Genomic DNA, 21,540 nt, shown 5'->3' with positions numbered 1-21,540 from the left:
CCCCCGACTGCGGCGGCCTCTGCGCCACTCTCGCTGGCACGTCCCCGGCAGCCGGGCTGCTGCGTGACCCCCGACGGCAGCTATGGGTCGGCTCGGCCGGGGGCCCGACTCCCGCACATCCTCAGCCCCTCGGTGGTGGTGGAGCCGTCCCCTCCTCGGTGCCTTGCGTCCCGGGGTGCTCGGAGGGGGCCCAGCTTTCCCCCGCCGCCTCCCCGAGGCTGGGGGACCGATTGCCCTGTGATGGGGTCGTGAGGGCTGTTCGTCGTGGTTTAAGGCTGCCCGGGCCTGCGGTCTAGCCGGGACCCGGCCCTGAGCACATTCCCGCCGGGGTAACGGGGAGGTAGCGGGAGCCGGGGCGGCCCCCGCCGCGCTCCCAGGTGATGCCAAAGGCAGATAAGGAGCCGCCGCCTGAGTCTAGACGGGGGGATGAATACACGAGAGGGGACTGCTCGGCTCGCCGCCACCGCCCGGGGAAGTGCCCACAGCCGAGTCCCGCCGCCCCCGGTGAGGATGCGAGGCTGCCCCGCACTGCGGCAGGTGCGGACACGACCCGGTCGAGTCCGGGGGGCCGCTCCGAAAGAGAAACCTGCGCTCCGCCTCCCCGGCTATAAATAAGCGGCCCCGGGAGGGAAAGCCGATTAGAGCTGTGCGGTGAGGCCGTGCAGGCAAAGCCAGGGCTCCACCCGTCCTAACTGGCACCCCGATATGCACCCCGCTCTGCTCCGCGCCCCATCTTGTGACACGCTTCGCTCTGCGCCCCGCTCTGCTCCCCGACCTGGCCGGCGGCGCGGCTCAGCGCAAGGGGAGCCCCTTCACCGTTCTTCCGCGCCTTTTTATTCGTTTCAATCCTTCCCCTTTCTTTCTTTCTTTCTTTCTCTTTTTTTATTAAGTCCAAAATATTTAATCCCACTATTCAACCGCTGACTCTGACAATAAATAACAATAACTTACTTTTGTTCGTTAAAGGCTCAAACAATCCGTCCTCCGTCCATTGATAATTTAACATTAGTATTGGTTTCCCCGTTTAAAAGTCTCGTTTCCGTGTCCCGTCTTTCCAGCGACCGTGCGGGGCCGGGCGCCGCGGCCCGGGAGAGGCATCGGCGTGAGATGAGGCTGGACGGAGCGGCTCCGCGGAGGGGAGGGCCAGGCCGGCTCCGCGGCCGCGGGAAGGCGCGGACGCCGGGGAAGTCTCTCCCCCGTTTTGTGTTTCTCTTTTTCCTTTTCCCTTCCAAAAAAGGGATGAAAAGCCGTCCTCGGCGCAAGCGGCGGGCGAGGTAGCCTGTCACCGTGCCGGGCTCCAGCGGGGAAATCCGTGTTTCTTTGGGGAAAAGAAACATCGAAATCCGCAGGGAAAAAAAAAAACCCAAAAGAACAAAATAACGAAATAATGAGGGCAGGGGCTCTCTCTCCGGTCTGGTGAAGGCAGCGAGGATCCCGGTGCTTTTTTGGCCGTCAGTAACACATTTTTTGTTTGTTTTTAAATAAGAATAATTAAAAAACAAAGGCGTTTGTCCGACGCTCTGGGAGCGGCCCGGGGCCGGGTGTCTCATGCAGGGAGCGCAGGCATGCGGAAGTCCCGCGGCGGCGGGCGGCCGGGCCGCCTCACGTCTCGGCCGGGCTGGGCACCATGCTGTTGGGGGTGTCGGGGAGCTGGGAGGACAGCGAGGTCACGTCGCTGCCGGAGGAGGTGCCCAAGGAGCCAGACTCTGAGAAGGAGACCTGAGGGAGCAGCGGTGGTGAGAGCGCGGCGCGGGCCCCACCGCGCCCCCTCCCCATCCCGCAGCTCTCCCGCCTGCCCCCCGCGGTGCACCGCGGTGCGGTGCGTTGCGGCTCACCAGCTGCTGGAAAGCGGCGGGTTGCTCCAGGTCGCTCTGCAGGGCAAACTCGCTGAGCGCCTTCCAGGGCGGCTGGTAGGTCTGGACCTCCACGGCGCTGCCCTGCACGGCGCTCTCGTGGCGGATGGGGCTGCCGGCCACCAGCGGTGTCCCGGTGAGGCCCTGCAGGCTCTAGGGGCACACGGGGCCTCAGCGCGGCTGCCGCCAGCGCCCGGGGCAACCCTCCCAACATCCCTCCCCGGTGGGGCGGGCAGGCTCTCACCGTCTTGTCGCTGTGCTGCTGCTGCTGGAGCTGCTTCATGAGGATGGACTTCTTCTTGTCCTTGCAGCGCTTGTTCTGGAACCAGACCCGGATGACGCGGGGGCTGAGCCCTGTCATCTCCACTAGCTGCTCCTTCATCAGGGCGTCGGGGCGCGGGTTGGCGGCGTAGCAGGTCCGCAGCGTGTGCAGCTGCTTCTCGTTCAGCACCGTTCGCACGCGGGTGGTCTTCTCCGTCGCCTTGTGCGCCGGCGGCCGCGGGACAGGCGGCCGCCCGGGCACCGGCTCTGCGGCGGGCAGGGAGGGAACACACCGTCAGCATCGCCGCCCGCCCGCCGCAGCCCTCCTGTCCCCTATCATCCTGTCCCTCCCTCTCGTCAGTACCTGCGAGGTGTGCGGCGGCGGCGGCGGCTGGCGGCAGCGCGGGGCTGCGCGGCCCGCAGGCGGCGGCGCCGTCGGGGGGCGGCCCGTGGTCGGCGCGGCAGAGCAGGTCGCGCTCCCGCAGGCAGAACTGGTCGCCGGGCAGGAGCTGTCGGCCGCAGGCTGCGCAGCGGAAGCACTCCAGGTGGTAGACGTGGTCGCGGGCGCGCATCACCAGGTCGCTGCTGCTGAAGGCCGCCCGGCACTGGGCACACTTGATGCCGAAGAGCCTACGGGGACGCGAGGCACTGTCAGGGACCGCGGCCGCACTGTCGGGCAGCTCCGGGAGGCACGGCGGGGACGGGCAGTGGCCAAGAATCACGTTTTCGTTTGGGGGAAATTCAGGGTCTTAAGGGGGTTTTGTGCTTTTTCAAGTTTGGGTTCGATTTTTATATATATACACACATATATATCTATAACGAGCATCGGCACATTCGGGGTCACCTGCTGTAATCCCGCTTGCAGTAGGCCTTGCCGTCGCGCAGGAAGCATGTGCAGGTCTCATCCAGGGGCTGCCCGCACTCGGCGCATTTGAGGCAGGCGACGTGCCACTCCAGGTCCGGCGACACCCGCAGCAGGAAGGGGTCCTGGATGCGGCCCCCGCAGCCCGCGCACAGGGCCAGCCCCGGCCGCCCTGCCGGGAGCGAGCGGGGCACAGTCAGGGGCAGCAATGAGTGAAAGCAGAAGCGCCAGGAATTAGGGAAAGACACTTTTTTGGTTTTATTTTTGACTTTTCTTTCTTTTTTCTTTTTTTTTTTCCAAATAGGGAGAAAAAAAGAAACATGGAGAGAAAGACAGGCCACAGGAAACGAAACAGAAAAAATAGAGCCGAAAAAAGAAGAAACTTGATCGATGGAAATAAATGCAGAAAGAGACATAAAAGTAGAATTTCAGAAAAGGAAATAAAAGCAGAGTCATTAAAACAAAAGCTGAGGAAAAACTGGAAGAAAGAGAGGAAAAGAAATGAAAACAGAATGATGGAAAGAGAAATAAAACCAGCCCAAAACCCAGAAAGAGACAGTTAAAATGGGAACATGGACAAATGAAAACAATAAGAGACAAGAAATCAAAGGAATTAAACCTAGAAATAAAACAAACCCAGAAGAATCGAAAGAACAAGAAATAAACAAAAACGGAAAGAGAAATTTAAAAACGAAAAAGACAAACCGAAACACGGAAAGAGAAAAAGAGCCAAACGGTTATGCAGGCCGGGAAACAGGGAAGGAAAGAAAGAAAAAGCGGAGCGAAGGAGAGAAAGACGGGAGCAGCAGTAAGACCCGAGATCAGTAGCGCAGACAGCAGAAGGGACAGGCATTCGGTAAGCAGCGAAGCCAGCGTGGCCGGGGCGCGCGGGGCACGAACGAGAACAGAAGCACCAGATATGCCACGGGCCAAGCCGCCAGCTGCCCTCACCCGACGCGGTGCCGCAGCCCTTCCCGGCTCTGTCACGGCGCCCGCGGGTCCGGGGCGGCACGACGGCCGCAGGTCTGCCCGACGGCAGCGGCGGCGCGGCACTCAGTCCCGCAGCGCTCCGCGACCGCTCAGCCGCGCCCGCCCGCCCCAGAACCGCGTTGCCTTGCGCGGCGCGCACTTACTTTTGGAGGGCTCTCCCATGGCGCCCGGGAGCGGCCGCGGGAGGAGGATGTCCACCATGCGGGCGGCCCCCTGCGCACCGGCAGCGATGCGGGATGCGGCGCCGCCGCTCCACCACTACCCGCGCCGCGCGGGGCGGGGGCCGCGCCCGCCCCCCCGGGCCCGCCCCGCCGGGCCGCGCCGTGATGTCAGCGCGCACCGGCCGCGGGGGGGGGTGGTGGAGCTGACCTCACCGCGCGGCCCCCAGAGGCGATTGGCGGCCTCTGGTAGGGCGCCCGCGGATTGGCCGTGGTGAACAATGGGCGCGCGGTGGCGCGCGGAGCGGCGCGGACTCCCCACGCCGCCCCGCGGGATCCCGGCCTGGCGTGGCCCGACGCCGGCTCGGACGGGGCGGGTAGTTCTGCGCGCCGCAGAAGCAGCTCCTCCACGGGAGCGGTGGGTGCGCTCCTCAGCGCCCCGCGTCCCGGGCAGCCGCGGCACCAGCCCGGCCGCCGGCGGGACCCCCCAGCCACCTGGCATTGCACCCAGCGCCGCGCGCACCGGTCCTGTGCGCGGAGGGAAGGCGGCGCCGGCAGCCCGAGGCGGTGGAGATTCATTTCAGCTTTCCTTCTTCCTGTCTTCCCTATTCTTTTCCTTGGCTTTTAATTAGCCTTTCATTTTCTCCTTCTTTTATTTCCCTTGTTCTGTTCTTCCCCCATCTCTTTCGTCTTCTATTTCGTTGTCCCTTACTCCCGCTTTTCAACGTGCCGCTAGCAGGTGCCCGCGGCCGGGCACGGCGGGACAGTGCCCCGCTTTGCATGGAGGCGCACCCCCACGGCAGACGGGACGGGAACTCTGTAGCGGCCGCCCGCTCAAAGCTGCGCGCCCGCGGAGCGATTCCCTGCTGGGGGGACGTGTGCGGAGGGCCGCTCCGACGACGCGAACGGGACCGCCGGCATTGTCGGGCGGCCGTTCCGGGCAACAGCTGCGTGATGAGTTGAAGTTACGGGGAAAAATAGTATTTTACCGCATTTTCGTGCACCTGATCCCATGTTTCTTCTACAGCTGAACCTTTCCCATTGTTTTTTTAACCCTTCTATTCATTTTTCCTCCCTCTTTACCCCCAGTCTCTATGGGCTTCCTGTGCATTAGCAGAAAAATAGGGAGACCACTTAAGTGGCCTTTGGCTCGGTTTTAAATTCCCACAGACTTCACAGCGTAGCAGCACGAGTAGCTCAAAAGGTCCAGGAAAGCTTGTAAGTGCTGGAATTGAGACTGCTGCTGTCCTGAGGCTTTGGTCCTGCCCCTCCTTCTCCACACAATTTATCTTTGGAATTTTACTCACAGAATTTGATAGGTATAGGCCAACCTGTATGGCTTAGGAAGGACATGATTACTTTAAATTTTGGTTCAGAAAGGGCAGACTGTGCTCATTTTGCTCGGAGAAGGGAAGCAGGATGGGTTTTCCAGCTGAAGCACTTATTTTTTGTACAAGTCAAGCTCCCTGTAAGTATGAAACCCCAGAAGCTGAGGAGGGGGAGAGGACAGTTTGGGTAACTGGCTATTTGACTATTTGATCCACTCTCCTCTGCCTGACCACAGCCCCTGCTACGCCTTTGAGAACCCCAAATGTTGAAAGCAAACATTAAAGTTTGCACAAGGGCAAGGGGGTAAGCAGGAAGGCATTTTGGGTACCCACTTCAGCAGTGGCGTGTGTCACCAGGGGATTTTGGCATCTCTGGCTGCCCCTGCATGTGTGAAGGTGCAGAGGTGTAGTGTGGCAATGACATCCTCAGGGCAGGGTGAGTCCACATGTCCCCCTCCTGTGTGGCAGTGGCAGGGTGGCCGTAGCGCCTGTCGGGGTTTGTGGTGTGTCTGCTGCCTGCTGTTACTGTGGCTCATTTGCCAGCAGCAGAGCTGAGCTGGGAGGTTAGTGATGCAAAGGGAATTGGAGAAGTTTGGCTGGCTTTTCAGACTGGGGTGACCCCATGGGAAGGCTGATGGGAACCTCCACAGCACTGCTGTTGCTGTGGGCACAGGGCATGCTGCCCATTGGTGGGTGCCTGGCAGGGAAGAGGGTGACTTCAGTCTGAGCTGGAATCCACGGAGTCCTGAGTGAGTCAGTATCTGCATGTGTTAACAATAAAATGCAAAAATAAAATGTCAGAGTGATAGGAGAATAAGACACGTCTAAGAAAATAGCAGCTTGGCAGGGATGCTCAATGTTGCATCACCCTTTTCTCACTTGAGGGCAGGGTCCTTTATGCTATCCCAAACCTCCCACCAGTTTGGGAATAAGAAAGGTTACAGCCAAGCCAGCTAAACTACTCCAAACCGGCACAAAGCTGTGCTGCAGGCACTCACCTGCGGGAGTGCAGAGCAGACACCAGGCAGGTATGGTGGAACTGGACTCGGGTTGTGACTGGGCAGGTAGGAACAGGGTGGGCAGCACTGCACAGGCACTTCAGTGCAAAAAAGGACTAGCCAGGGAAATGCTGAAAGCCCTGAACCTGTATGTGATGTAGGAAAAGCTTGAAAATGGCTACAGGTAATGGCAACGGGCATAAACCCAGCCCAGTACCACCACCATTTACAAACAGGTTAATTGTTGGTACCTTTGAAGGGGAGAAAGGGAAAGCACATCATAAAACTTTAGAACAATTCAGCTCAGGAGGGAGCTCTGGAAAACTGCTTTCAGGTCACTTGGAACTGCTGGAGGTATTTGCTGGTCAAAACCAAACAGAATCTCCTGCCACACCAATTCCTCCTGCTGTCCTCCACCCAGTGTCCAGACTTCTCAATCCCTTTCAGAGCAACTCAGGCTGGGTTGGTGCGAGAGCTGGCAGGGGCTGCCTGGCTGCGGGGTGAGGGCAGCTAACAGCGCTCCCCGCTGTCTGCAGAGCAGCTCTCTGGGGTTTGCTCCCAAACAGAAATACAAGTTCCCTCTAGAAAGGGGAAAGGGTAGCAATTTTTTTTATTTGCAGCAGATTGCAAAGGCAGTAAATGCTGATTCTTTCAGAGCCAGCCATGGATTAAGTCCATTATAAAATTAAAACAGATGGAATGCAATTTCACTTACATTACAAAAAAAGGACAGGAACCATCTGCAATAAGATTTAGCATTGCAAAGCTATTGTTATCATGTTACCATTAAAACCTTTGATGAAGGGTTTTCTTTTCTTTCATAAACTTGTTCATATGAAGCAAATGTTTTATTTATCCATCTTCCTAAGATAACCATATTTAATTTACAAAGATGACATCTCTCAGAAAACCAGACAGCTCTTGGTTCTAACGTAACATGTAAAAACAAAGAAATGGTGTAAAACTCCCGATGTCAAACCACTGGGACTTGAATAAGGAGGATGTAGCAAAAGGAGAATTCCCTATCCATTTTTCCTCTAAAAACCATTTCCTTGTGTTTGGGGACAATGTTTGATACTGAAAATAGATAATTAATGAGATAATGGGATAGTGCATGTCACCTCCTGTCCAATGGGATTATCTGATGGCTAATTATGGACAGATTGTGATTAATGTGATTATGGATTGGATATTAATCTGATTCTGGCTTGATCTAGTTATGTTTTAGTCTGCTCCAAATGGTTAATTGGATCTGAGATAATAGAAATGCAGCTTGCACCAGATTTTGCCACATCAGTTGATGAAGTATCTTTTGATCTGGGTGGGTTGCAAACAATAAATTATTTACAGCTGTTGAGAAAATGACTCTTCCTTAGAATGTAGTCATTCATTTTATTTTCGAGAGCCTTTGAAAACAAAATCAATATCCTTTCTAAAAGGAGATGTTGACAAAAGAAAGGCACGTACATAACTCACAAACAAATGTGACGAAATTAAACAGTGGTTAACCCGGTGGCCTAATGTCTGGTGATGCATTTGAATTGCTATGTGGAGCTTTGGGCTCAATTCTTCTGAGACCAGCAGGGGTTGGGAGCATTGCAGGGGAAGAGGGCCCAGCTCTGGGGAAAGTGGTATTGCACAAGAGCTACCGCCAGCCCTGCTATTGATTAAGAATCAGCCATGGTAAAATGGCAAAGGGAACCCTTGCCATTTTTCCCCTCTGGATAAGAAGGATTCAGACAGTCCATAGGCGCAGAAAGAACTCATTGGCCCATCTCATCTGGCCTCCTTCATACCAGACCATGCAATTGGACCCATTATTATTATTTTTTCCCCTCACAGTGAGCCTGTTAATTTATGGTTGACCTCAGTCATGTCTCCCAGAGATGCATCTGGTCTTAATGTAGCCTGCCAGTGCGGAGAGGCTGCCCCACTCCCCATGAAACCATCCTTCTTGTGAACTACTTTCACTGAAATGGCAAATCAAGTGTGTATTTTAGATTCCACCCCAGCCACTGCATCTCCTTATGTCATTTTGTGCAGGGTTAAAGATAATGGCTAAGTTGTAGCATCTTAAACTTCATGACACGGCAAAAGGTGCATCAGCCTTTGTCACCAGGAGGCATAAGCTGCAGGTAACTTTACCAGAAGGTGCTCCTGTCCCAATAGGCTTTGCAATGAAGATAAGAAAAATCAAGCAGATTCCAAAACACTGAAAAACAGAGGCATATTGCAGCTGCAGGACTTCCACTGAAGTGTTATTCAGTGAGCTTAAACTGAAGAAAAAAGGAAAAAGCAACTTCCCCTGAAGTGCTTGCAGGCGTGGAAAGGGCCATTCCCCTGGGGTGATTTCAGGCACTACTGTCCCTGTCTCTGCTGCTTGGCACTGCTTGAGTGGGAATATAACGGCCTCTGGATTCCAGTAGTGTAATGAGCAGAAAAAGCAGCTACCTGTTTAAAAAATAATGCTGCTATAACCTGGCAAAGAATTTTACACGCATCTCCCATTAGTGACGAGGCATGCTGCGTGCTGCAGGAGGGCCGCAGGTCACAAAACGCTCATTGCAGGTGCCTGCACTGAGAGAAAAGCAGAACTCTCTCTCCTTGCCAGCATTGCTTCCCTCATCCTCCACACAAACCACTGCTATTCCTGGATAGGACACGCTGCCTTCCAAGGCAACCTGAGCCTTTGCTTCCAGGAGGTACGAGCATCCCTTTTCACCCATGACCTCAGCAGGAGAAGCTTTTAACTCCCCTGGTGATCTTGTTCTCTAGGAATGGGCTGCACATGTGATGTAATGTTGCTCCCTAACTCCCTCATTACTTGATTGGTACATGTAAATGATTAGCAAGTGAGAGGAGTTTATAGGAAAGGGAAAACACCTGCCTGGGGTGTTTTTATAGGCTTGGTATCAGTAGAAGTGTTGTCCCTGCTATGGGGTGGTTTTAGGGGAGCTTTTGCCTATGGCCCCCACCTTGGAAATAGGACTGGTGGCATTCTTCTCTTCTAGAAGGCCTCATGAAAGGCTAGCTGCTGTTCTGAGACGTGGAGGTGAGTGATTATAAAGTGATCTAGGCAGAGTGTTAAGCACACCTGTGGCAGTGTTTTGTTTTATTATAAAGGAACTCAAAGGTGAGATGTTGAGATGTAGCTTTGTGCCAGTGGGAATGAGGATCAGAGAGCAGAATCATGGGCAGAGCTGTCCCATGCTGTGCAGAGGGTCCTAGACTTGTGGCTGTGGGGATGGAGTGAGTGCAATTTCTTGGGGTGACTGAACCACTTGGGTCATGTGAGCTTGCAGTGCTTGGGCATGAAGTATTTCATCTGCAGAGATCTCTCCTGCTGCTGCTTCCAGTGTGGGTTTTTGTCCTGTCCCTCCTTGCCGCTGCCCATGCGGTGCCAGGGTGTGGGTCAGAGAGCCCTGTGGAGCCATAAGCAGGTTGCAGTTGCTTTAATGTTATTGGATTTTGACAGATTAGGAGGTGAATCTTTTCATGTACTGGGGAAGCTTCCCAAATGAAGGTCTTTTAATTTATCTGAGTCAGCTACCCCCAGTGTGATTGCAGGAGGAGCAAGCAAAGGATGACCCATGTCAGAGGGGGTCATCATAGCAGTAATAAGAAATACCTGCCTGTCTCTAAATCCCTTAGTCATGAGGCTGTATTGGCTGGATTCAATATGTTTTAATTAGGAATTATGTATTTTAAGGGAAGGAAAACCTGATTCTGGTGAAGGCATGATTACATGTTTCACTTGGTTTTGTAGATAGACCAAAACAGGTACCTGCTCTTGTTTGCAACCATATTTTCAAGTTTGAGTAATTTGTTATTGACTTTTATTTCTCCCCCTCCCCCAGTTGTGTGAAAAAATGTAATTCCCTTCCCAATGCAGAAATTGGGTCAGCAGATCCTAATGAAATAATCCTGGATAACAATGCACCATACAAGGATCTGCTTCCACTAATTAATGAGTAATTTTTCTTTCAAAATACAAAGGTACCCTCCTCTGCCTGAAGTGGACAGTGCCTCCACCTTCAGCAGCACCCATTTGCTGTAGGTTTTACCATTTTTATTACTGTCATGCCCTAGGTGGGAAGGTCAAATAGGCAAAAAAAAGCTCTTTGCCACAGTTCAGCTAGTATGGATCATGCTGATATAATCCCTACCTGATTACAATTATAAGCTCCTAAAACACTGGCCATAAGTGATAAAGACTTCCTTTGTGCTTGAGGGTATAATCCGCATCAAGCCAGTTTCAATAAGGATTATGGGCATCTGAAGTGTTGCTGAGGTTTTGAACCAAAATTATAAACAGAAAGCATAATAAAAAGCCTGTCATGTCTCCCAACTAGTGATACTACACCTTGAAATCTGACTAAAGGGTGGCGATGTCACTCTGCTTGTGAAAATATGATCTATGCTATTAAGCCAGATGCATACTGACAGAATCTTTTTATTTCAAGCTATGATGCAATTAGGTCAATTTTGATAGCAGCTCACCTTTGTTTTGGTCTGAGGTGTTAAAAAAGCAGACTCAAACGAGAAGGGTTTGTTTGGTTTGGTGCTTTGGGGTTTTTTAGGTGTATGTGTGTTATTTCTTTTTATTAAAGATTTCATCCCCATGAGATGGGCATGCTGGAAGCTGGGGTTTTGAGCTGAAAATAGGATTATGAAATTGCATGCCACGCTTCTAATGAGTAAAACACCTTAATTAAGAAGACATAATAGCCAAATTAAGTGTGCCCATGATGATGATCTCTTGTATCCCTATTTTGCTGTTGTTGTATTAACTAGGGTGTAGATAGGGATTTCTGTGCTGCATAAAACTTCACATTTCTTAAGAGTTATGTTGCACCTTAACCACCTCTCAAATGGCCAGTAAATTATTTATTTATCCTCTCTTCAAGCCTATGTCAGGGTCCTGTGATTTCAACAAAATCATTCTTCCCCTTGTCTTTATGAAACGTTTGTTTGTTTTCACCTGGTCATTTGCTCAGTCCAGGAGATGCAGGGGCAACCCCAGATGCTCATTCTGTTTTCTTTGTTTCTGGGGGGGATGGCTGAAGGGTGGAGCCAGGCCTGGGCAGAAGTTAGAGCAGCCCTGGAGCTACGTTAACCCACATAATCAGGCACAGGCCCTGAAGGAGGTTTGCTGCTTCCTTCAGCTCTTCACTCCACAACCATCCCTGAGGGCCTGGGGAGTTTTGGGAGCGCTCTGGGGCCAGGAAGCTGGAATATGCAGCACTGCTGCTCCTCTTCCATTATAGAGGCATCTGAGACAAACTGTCTGTTCAGATGCTGCTGTTGCTGGACCTGGTTAGCTTTCCTGTAAAGCAGTAGTACATCTTGGCATCTGATGTGCCAAAATCACGTGGCAGAATATATTTTAGAGGCAGTCCTGCGCCAAGGCTGTGGCAAAGCTGAGGAGCCTTTTTGATCAGCTGGCCTTTTGCTTTTTCTGGGGCACCTCAGAAATGCAGAACAAATCACTGACATGCTGCAGATCACCACTGGGTGATGCTGGGAAGAGCGGTCCAACGGCCATAATTGTTCAGAATGGCCTGGGGTTTTATTTTTTTTTCTCTAAACCACTTCAGCATGGGAAGGAAGAAACTGCACTCGTGGCTTGCTATCTCGTGATTTCCGGGAGGGGAAGTCAGCTGGGAATATGGAATATCCACAACCTGTGTGTGCTTGGGGCTCCTGGGCTGGCAGGCCAGCTCTTCCGGCTCCTGCCAGCTTCTCCAGGACACCAGGTTTTCAGAGAGACGCAGCACATGCTTTAGCAGTGAACTTGGCCTGAAAGGTTTTGCTTCACTGAGTTTTAAATCCGTTGTCACCTGGAAAAATATCTGGAGGTATGGAAAACAGTTGAGTCCCAGCATGGCCCCTGGGGCACCTGGTGCTGTGGAAAGGGCAGACACAAAATGTCTTGGCTTAGTTCTGAGAAATCATAATAATAAATAGTAATAAAAAGGGTCTAGGTATTCAGAGTGAAGGAGCTATTGCCCAGTGCCAAGGGCAGGGGTGTGAGTGAGACAACTGTGAATCAGCCCTACAGAGGGGATGCTGCTCTGGGCTGGTGTTACCTGAGCAGGCTTCCATGCTGTCAGACTGCTTGGGAAGCGTCCAGCCTCTTTGCTCTTGCTGTGTGCCAATGCCACAGGGAAGTTGGCTGGGGGCACCCAGAAACTGGTGGGCAGCCCTAGGCCTGGTCATCCCCCGGGGTCCGGATGGCAGCCTGCTCATGCTGCGTGGCCTCTCTTGCTTCTGCTGGCCCCACAGCTGCAAATGAAGGGTTTTCCTCTCTTTTTTTTCACGAGACACGTTTTTATTGGCTTGGGCTAGCCTGCTCCGGAGCATAGGCGGTCGCGTTCCCAACTCCGCTTCCTGCTTTCTCCCTTTGAAAGGCTTTAACGCTGTGCGGAAGCAGTGCGAGGCCAGAGGCTAGTGCTAGTGGCCAGCCCGTTCGGACTAGAAGGCGCGCGTGCCGCACGGGTGCTCGTTACCCTGGAGGCGCTCGCGGGAGCGGCTCTGCTCTGCTCTGCCCTTCGGTACCTCGAGGGGCGCGGGGCCAGTCCCCGGACAAGCCGGTGGCCGCAAACACCACCCCTGCGCTGGGCTCGGCGTTGCCCTCCCCGCCCGGTACCCGCGGGTGCAAGGGGCGCTCTGTTAGCGCTGCCCATTAGCCCGCCGCTCCGGCCAATGAGGCGGCGGGGCGCGGCGGGGCGTTGCTCTCGCGAGAGCAGCGCGGGGCCGGGACGGTGAAGCCATGTTGCGGGTGGTCGCGGCGCAGCCTTTTCGGCGGGCGGTGAGTGCGGGCGGGAGCGAGGGCGGGCGGCGCGCGCCCCCTCAGCACTGGGGATCGGCGGTGGCGGCGGCCGGGTGTGGGGTGCCGCGGGGCCAGGGTCTCTCCTCCGCCCCGGCCGGGAGGGCGCGTGCCCAGTGGGGCAGAGGTGGGGCGAGGCGCAGGGCCGAGCTCCGCCGTCGGCCCGCCCAGCAGCGATGGCCGAGGGGGTGTCCGAGGAGCGGGCACCGGGGCTCCGCCGGGGCCGAGTTCCTCCGCTAGGCCCCGCTTTTCACACAGCGCGGCCGTTAGAAGTTTCTGAGTGTATGCCGGGTGCGTAAGAACTTTGCCGTGCTTGCTGCAGGCAGGAGCTGAAGGTTGTTGTCTTGGACGTGGTTATGAGGAAGGTCTCAAAGTTCTCCCAAGTGCTCACTCTCGGCCGCCTTCTGACGGGACTAGCTGAAGAGGATTACCTTCCTTACAGCTGGAAGAGGCTCTTGGAGTTTATTATTGCGACCTCTTAACAATGTTAGATACTTGCGGCTCAAGGAGAGGCTGTCTGGGGTTTTGAGAGGGTTAACACGGTGTTTCTCAGTCAGACGAGCTCAGCTGTGCAGAACTGTAATTGCTTTAACTGTCGCAGCCTGTGGACGAAGCTAATGCGGAACACTTGTTGCTTTTACATATTGACCTTCATACTGCTCAGCTGGGAGGAGTAATGGGCTTTTGGAGGCCGTTTGCTGCTTGTGGCATGGTGGCCATGTTGCCAAATTTAACAACTAGGTGAACTCAAGGTTAGTTGGAGTAGATGATTCATGAAATGCCCCTGAATATTTGGTCAGTCTTGTAGCATGCACCAGGAGGCACTCTCTCCACCACAACTGTGTGTCTATAGCCTTTTCTAAAACAGCTAAAGTTTTTGAGCAAGTTTCTTTTTGAGTTCCCTGGGGCTTTTACAGGCATTACAGGAATGTATTAATTGGTTTCAGGTATGAAGAATGGCTTAAAAGGAGAGCAAAGGTAGACAAGGACATACATGATTTAGTTAATCTAACAATTGTAAGTGTAACCATGTCCAACTCTCAGTTGTTGTTAGGCTGTAGGCTTTGTAGAGCAAAGGTCTTGATGGTCTCTGGTGCTCCTGGAACATATGGTACTGCTGTGTAAATAATAGTCACTCGCAATCACTGCACAATTCATTCTCATGTCCTGGTAACATGAGGTCAACTCCTTGTTTTTCAGCCATATGCATCTAAACTCACAGATGCATAAAGCCAACAAAACATAGTGTGTGTTGTCTGTGGGTACCAGTGTGATCTGCAAAAGAAGCAGAGCTAACTCCAGCACTGCTAACACTCCTACAGTTCAAGAGTGAATATAGTCTAGAGAAAAACAGGATGTGAGAGAACTGGAAAGTGTGAGCAACTGGGAAAGGTTGGAGTTGCAGAACTTAGAAGTGAGGGCTGAGAAGGAGTATGAGACTACAAGTACACAAAAGCTTGGTGCAGAGATGGGAATAAGCCATCTAGTGAGGTCACTTTCAATAGTGCTGTCTGTATTTCAGAACAGCTTTGTTGCTTTGATTTTAATTAGTGGCTTGAACATTAATATGGCTGGAACATAGCTGGAAAAGTTGATTCTGTAGTACAATTTTCTATTGCTGCTTCAGTTCCTTTCTAATTTTAAGTCTTTATTATGTTCCTTTAAATCCTTTATATTAGTGTTCATTTCTTTTGCCATTCTCTACAGTTTTAGCTGCATTTCAGTACAGGTGCCTTTAGTGTTGTTTTTCTAGTTAGTGTTTTCTGGAGGCAAAGAGCTGTCTCTTAGACTTCTTCTGTAGCCAGGTCTGTATAAAGGCTTTAGAAGAAGTATAAGCTTTATTGCTAGCTTCCTCCTCTGTCTGATCTTCCCAAATATATTTTCTTAAATTTATTTTAGGTTTTGCAGCTACAAGACTATTAATAGAATTAGGCACTGTTTTATTGCATAGGAATGTAGTCATTATCTTCACTAATACCCCAATTCCTAGTTCCTGGAGTCAGTTCTTGGGAATTTTGCCCAGTGATAATGGGTCTCTATGAGATGCATAATTCCTACCAAGCAGCACTCTGACTTTAATTTCTGTCCAGTTTGCTTTTACAGCTAAGAAAGTCAGCTCTAAAGATGCCTTTTTGCGTCCACCTGTTAGGTGCTTTTGCGTTGTGAATTTCTGTTGTGGTTTAGTTGCTGTGCTTCCAGTGGCTCTTCTGATGAGGCTAGGAGACAAACTTTGGTCTCCTGAAGGGTGAAGTTTCTGACAGCCTACTTCATATTTGGAATGTGGAGGCATGTAGAATACACCTGCAGAAGCTCTTATGTTTCCTGGGAAGGCTTTCTGGCCGTCCCGTGTTTTGTTCTTGTGCCTGCCATGTGTTACTTAAGAGAGCTTGTTCTGTGTATTGTGTTGCATTGAGCATCCTTAGAGTGGGCTGCAGGCAGTGACCTATGAGCTGTATGGATTGCAGAGGCCATTGATACCTGTCTGCTCACTAAGCAGCAAGCAAAGATTTGAAACACTTTTTCCAGATTTCCCAGATGTTAATACATGTGTTCTGTAGGATATAAGCAGTACATCCATGCTTTAGGAGTGCTAGGCCTGCTTCTGTGCTGTTCAAGTGACCTGTCCCTGTGCTGAAAGACTGACGTGTTTGGATTGCATTAGTATTGCTGTGAAGAGAAGATCACCTGTGCAGATTGAATGAGTACTTTGAATGTGTGGGTTATCTGTGCATATGTACTGGGCATGTCTAGATTTCTAGTGTTTTGCTGGAACAGTAGCAGAGTAGTCTCAGTTATTTTGTTTAAAGTCTAGAAATTCAGATATTTTGCTTAATTTTTTCACATTCTGCTTGGAAAACATTGCTGAATTTCTCAGGTGGGAAGTTAAAAGGTGCTTAGGGGAAACTTGATGACAGATTCAGCAAATCCTTTGGTACTGTGCAAATGGCTTAATTGATGCATACTGCACATCTAGGTGCCGATGTTCAGGCATAGAATCAGAATAGTTAGGGTTGGAAAGGACCTTAAGATCATCAAGTTCCAGTCCCCCTGCCATGGGCAGGGACACCTCTCTCTAAACCATATTACCCAAGGCCTTGTCCAACCTGACCTTGAACACTGCCAGGGATGGAGCATTCACAACCTCCCCGGACAACCCATTTCAGTGTCTCACCACCCTTACAGGAAAGAATTTCCTCCTTATATCCAATCTAAACTTTCCCTGTTTAAGTTTTAACCCATTACCCTTTGTCCTACCACTACAGTCCCTAATGAAGAGTCCCTCCCCAGCATCCCTATAGGCCCCCTTCAGATACTGGAAGGCTGCTATGAGGTCTCCACGCAGCCTTCTCTTCTCCAGGCTGAACAGCCCCAACTTTCTCAGCTGATCTTCATATGGGAGGTGTTCCAGTCCCCTGATCATCCTCGTGGCCTTCCTCTGGACTTGTTCCAACAGATCCATGTCCTTTTTATGTTGAGGACACCAGAACTGCACACAATACTCCAAGTGAGGTCTCACAAGAGCAGAATAAAGGGGCAGGATCACCTCCTTCGACCTGCTGGTCACGCTCCTTTTGATGCAGCCCAGGATATGGTTGGCTTTCTGGGCTTCAAGAACACACTGCTGTCTCATGTTCATTTTCTCATCGACCAGCACCCCCAGGTCCTTCTCTGCAGGGCTGCTCTGAATCTCTTCTCTGCCCAGCTGTAGCTGTGCCTGGGATTGCTCCGACCCAGGTGTAGGACCTTGCACTTGGCGTGGTTAAACTTCTTGAGGTTGGCATCAGCCCACCTCACAAGTGTGTCAAGGTCCCTCGGGATGGCGTCTGGAAGTCAGTGGCTGCGTTTGCTTTACAGTAAATGCTGGGGGGAAACAAGAAGTGTTGGAAACTCCAGACCATTTTCCTTAATGAGTGTTCATTTTATTATGAACCGAATCATTATCTGGAGTTTTCACCAGAGAGGAAATGTAGATGTTTCTGTTGTGGAGGCAACATAGGTGCCTAGCTTTGATTTATATACAAACCCAGGTGAAATAAATCTCCAGTTCTACTGGTTGCTGGTAGATGTGTTTTTCATAATTACTGGTGTGCTTGAGAAGCCACTCGATTGCCTGACTTAGTAGGATGTCTAACTGTAGTTGATGCCTTTGGATAGCCTGATTGGTTTTCACCAGGAGCCTTCTGTGGTGCAAGCACTGAGAGGTGTTCCCTCTCAATGTGTTGTTTTCAGTAGTTTGATTGTCAGCTGCTTAGGTTGTTTGCTATTAGCTGGGCAAGTTTATACTCAACCATATTTTATCCAGGCTTCAAGCTAGACATCCTGCCCAAGCACAGGTCAGAAATTGTAAGTGAAATAATGGGCTGTCCTTGTCAACTGTGAGCTGGACAAGTTACTTCATTAAGATAACTCCTTGTCTTCTTCATTGACTCATTGCAGAATCTTAGTTTCTTGGATCAGATGCAACTGGATGAATAATTCTCTGCTTTCACTGCACAAGGTTTATTACAGCAAACAAAAGTCAGTTTGGTTTTGATTATTTAAAATCATTTGTCATGTGTTATTATATTAAAAGTCAGACCCACATAGGAATCTTATTTGTCATCCAGGAATATTACCCAAGATCTAGAATGTGGCTTTTTAAAATCTGGTCTTGCCTTTACGTCCAGAAATATAATGCAAGTAGACATAAAGTGACCTTCTGGTTTGCTGTTCCCACAGTTATGCAGGATTATCAGTTAGAAATCATGCCTAGTCAATGCTGTAATACCCAGCCTGCTCAAGCAGCATACATTACTCTTATACTTTTTGGATTAAAAAAAAAAAAAAAACAACAACAAAAACACAACAAAAAACAACCACTGTTTTGGGGGGGGTTGTTTTAGTGTTTTTTTTCCCCAGTTTATTCTAGAATTGCTTGACAGGATGATACAGAGCTCCTCTGGTGGTGCAGTACTTATTTAGGGAAAGGCTCATAATGCAGTCAGAATTAAGTAGGTGTTTAAAATGCATGTGGCTCCCTTTGGAAATTTGGAAACTTCAGAATCTCTCAGGAGTATGGTTCACTTTGTCCTGCAACACAACTGTAAATCATTGGAAAAGTGGGTTTTTTGCCACAAAAACATGGATTTATTCTTCAAACGGTGACTAAAATCTCATAACTTTTATTGCAAATGTATGAAATGTAATCAGAAATAGTGTCTGATCTGTATTGGCAATAAATATTTTGTTACTGGCAATTGGCTTCAAACAGTCTCAGAATCTTTAATCGTAGCAAGTAACCTTAAGCATAAAAGAGGTAATGCAGAGCACTTCTCTAAGATTCCTTGTTGTTTTAATTCAAACAACAAGTTACAGTCCTGATTCTGCAGAAATTTACCTTTGTATTTATACATTTACTTTGGATTAGCTTCAGTGTAGTACTTGGAATTTGTGTTCTCTGAGTGAAGCTTAGTATGTTGGTAGGCTTTGTGAGGTAAAGTCCAACTTTTAGCCTCTCAGATTGTCTGAAGCTTTTTTTCCAGTTTAAGGAAAAGCACGAAGGAAGATGGGATCAGAATATATGTTTTAAAAAGTAGCATTTGGTTATGCAGTCTGTAGCATTGTGTTACTGTTTGTGCCATGGTCATATTGATGAATACATTTTGTTTTCCATGTGTTACATTACACTGGTCATAACTTGAGTGTTGATTTAGGTTTCGTGTAGGATACGCTGAGACTTGAAGGATAATAGTCCCATTCCCACCCCAAACCCTTTCCCTGTGTTAGTTATTAGGCTTGGAGGAATAATGGTTTTTCCAGGTTCACCCTGAAAGTTAGAGAAGAAAGACTCAGAGCTCAGGATATTTTGGTTTGGTTTCATGGCAGTTCTTTGCTTCACCCTTCCCTTTTTTTTTTTTTCCCCTTTCATGTTTTGCTTTAGAAGTTAAAATCTGTGTGTGGATCATGAATTGGAGAAATTATTATTTAAGGACCATTAAATTATGGTGGTAGACTAAGTGGCCAAGTGTCAAATGTTTTAAAGGAGAGCAGAAAAAAAATGCTTACTGACAGTTCTGTCAGTGTGTTTTCAGGCTGTGAGCCCCTGCTGCTTGTTTGCCATCTTGCCATTGTGTGCAATTTTGCCTTTTTAAATAACTAATCTAAAAAGTATCTTCTGTAGCTAGAGTTTGTCTAAAATGTACACTAAAAAACCCAAACAACTCTCAAAAAAAATAATCCAAAACAAGCCCCGCAAATGCCTGCAACAAAGCAGCCTAACCCAAAGAACCCAACTGGTACATATTCATTTGCTACCCTTGATTTCCTTCCGTCTTAGTCTTGCTGGTCTAATCTTCAGTTTTCAAGGTACTTAGTTAAGGTGATCAACTGAGTTTGAGTGTAATTTATTAAAATGTTTTCCTTAATATGTTCAGTGTTTTCCTGTGGAGCTTTTAATCTAAACACAGCATGTTATAGATTGACATGAAACAAGTTTATGCCTTTTTTTTGCACCTTATGTATTGTGCTTGCTTAATACATTTTACTTAGATCCAGCCTCTTGTTTGACAGCAGTGTTTTGCAGTTTATATAACTGATAACTGTGAAGCTAAGTATCAAACTCCTCTCTCTCTCTCTTTTTCTTAAAGGCATCGCTGGTCCAGAGGTTTCAGAGTACGTTAGTCATAGCAGAACACAACAATGAGACTCTCACACCCATTACACTAAATACCATCACTGCGGCAAAAAGTCTTGGAGGTGAAGTTTCTTGTTTAGTAGCTGGTACCAGCTGTGACAAGGTAGGAAATGGTATTTTCATACAAACAAAATAATGAATGCACTGAAACAATACTTGGTGGCATCTTGGTCAGCCTGAAAAATAATCTGTAGTGAAGAGGAAATGTGCCAGGAATTGCTAATCTGTTGGAAATGTCTGGCACTTGAACTGCTTCTCTTCTCATGTGGATATATGTGTATAGATTTCATTTCACAAGGAATACCAATAATTTCAATTGTTATAAGCTTATGCAAGCAAATTTTTATAGGACTAAAGACAAATGACTTTTAAAACAATAGTTCCCTGTGAAGCTCAAAATACAAACTGTGCAGTGCGAAGAACTTGGAAAGAAGTTTTGTTCAGATAGAAACCAGCAGAAGTGAAACAGCACAGTGACAAACAGGGCTTCTGAGCATCTCAGTCTCTACTAATCAGCTTCTAGTTGCATAGTGAATTTGCAACCTAAAATTCTGAAATTAGTGCTTCTTGACTTTATAGCTCACATCTGCAAAGCTTCTTGTGTGTTAGCTGTTGTAATTTTTATGTGCAAAATGTAGAGACAGTATAGTCAATACGTTAGTGATACTTCTATTCAGCATGATGTATTCTTGTGTCAACAGCAAAAGTACAAATTTTGCCTAATATTTTTCATACTAGGCTATTTATGAATTGTTATTCTAAAAGTAATATGTAGTATCTTATGCAGGAGGCATACTTAGGGCATCTAGTTCACATAGGTGGAGAAAACTCAGTGGCTAATTTAAACTGAGACCCAGGTGTTTGAGGTGGAGATCTGGAAAAAGTAGTTATCTAGATCAAGAAAATTAAAAAATGAATTTTGCTTGAGATGCCTGGTTTTGTGTTTCCCTATTCTTCAACACTTGCATAGTAGAAATATGATTGGGAATGTTTTGTCTGGATTTTAATAGTAAGTATATGGTGTCTGTGTGGCAATGTATGTCACCAGAGGTTGATTTTTTTTTTTTTTTTTTTTTATTTGAGGTTTTTAAGTTTCTTTGTAAGAGCTGTCTTGATCATACAAAAGAGACAGTTACTCAGATTCTGGAGCATTTTTGCTTATTCTTGTTAATTTTTGAGAGTAAACTGATACTCGGCAAACTCTGTGTTAGTTCTGGGACAATGCATGTGGTTTCTAGACAATGCTGTTAGTCCTCTGATCTGCAACAACCCTTTTGTCATGTAAACTTCTGCAAATCTAAAAGAAAAAAATGCATAAATACAGAACTGAAAATATAAATCACATCAGTGGGCAAAGGGTTGCTCCTTAAATTTGGACAAAGTTCCTAACATTGCTGTACATTTGTATTTGCATGGTAGATACTGACTGATTTAAGAGGAAGTAGTTGATGATTATATCAGAATACCGAGCAGTAATCCTCAAGTGTTACCAGCTGTTGAAATAAGTGAGATCACTGTGTAATCCTTTGTACAGGAGGGAAGCTGTCCTAGGTTTGATTTCTTTTGTAGTTTTCATGTTTACAAAATT

At 49.0% G+C, this 21,540-nt stretch overlaps 2 protein-coding genes across 3 annotated transcripts in view; one reads left to right on the top strand and one right to left on the bottom strand.

Annotated features, from left to right (window-relative positions):
• Positions 1 to 1,301: 1,301 nt before the first annotated feature.
• Positions 1,302 to 4,249, bottom strand: ISL2 (ISL LIM homeobox 2). The gene is made up of 6 exons (XM_061347268.1): positions 4,110 to 4,249; positions 2,959 to 3,148; positions 2,479 to 2,744; positions 2,098 to 2,381; positions 1,836 to 2,006; positions 1,302 to 1,719 (listed from the first exon to the last, which is right to left on the bottom strand). Exons 1-6 carry the CDS (start codon positions 4,165 to 4,167, stop codon positions 1,603 to 1,605), a joined length of 1,086 nt encoding a protein of 361 aa, XP_061203252.1. The 5' UTR covers positions 4,168 to 4,249; the 3' UTR covers positions 1,302 to 1,602.
• An 8,879-nt stretch (positions 4,250 to 13,128) lies between these two features.
• ETFA (electron transfer flavoprotein subunit alpha) overlaps positions 13,129 to 21,540 on the top strand; it is a 29,054-nt gene continuing 20,642 nt past the window's right edge. For both annotated transcript variants that reach the window (XR_009724632.1, XM_061347684.1), the window contains exons 1-2: positions 13,129 to 13,261; positions 19,906 to 20,055. Coding sequence is in view for 1 of the 2 variants with exons in the window: in XM_061347684.1 (XP_061203668.1) it covers positions 13,223 to 13,261; positions 19,906 to 20,055 (189 nt within the window). In the remaining variant the exon portion in view is untranslated. The remainder of the gene's footprint in view (positions 13,262 to 19,905; positions 20,056 to 21,540) is intronic.

Source organism: Neopsephotus bourkii, unplaced genomic scaffold (assembly GCF_033783945.1).
Source record: "Neopsephotus bourkii isolate Nb327-2 ecotype Australia unplaced genomic scaffold, CSIRO-AGI_Nbou_v1 NB_318, whole genome shotgun sequence".
Taxonomy (NCBI): domain Eukaryota; kingdom Metazoa; phylum Chordata; class Aves; order Psittaciformes; family Psittacidae; genus Neopsephotus; species Neopsephotus bourkii.
The sequence above is the reverse complement of the archived record's forward strand: the minus strand, read 5'-3'. Positions and strand labels throughout refer to the sequence as shown.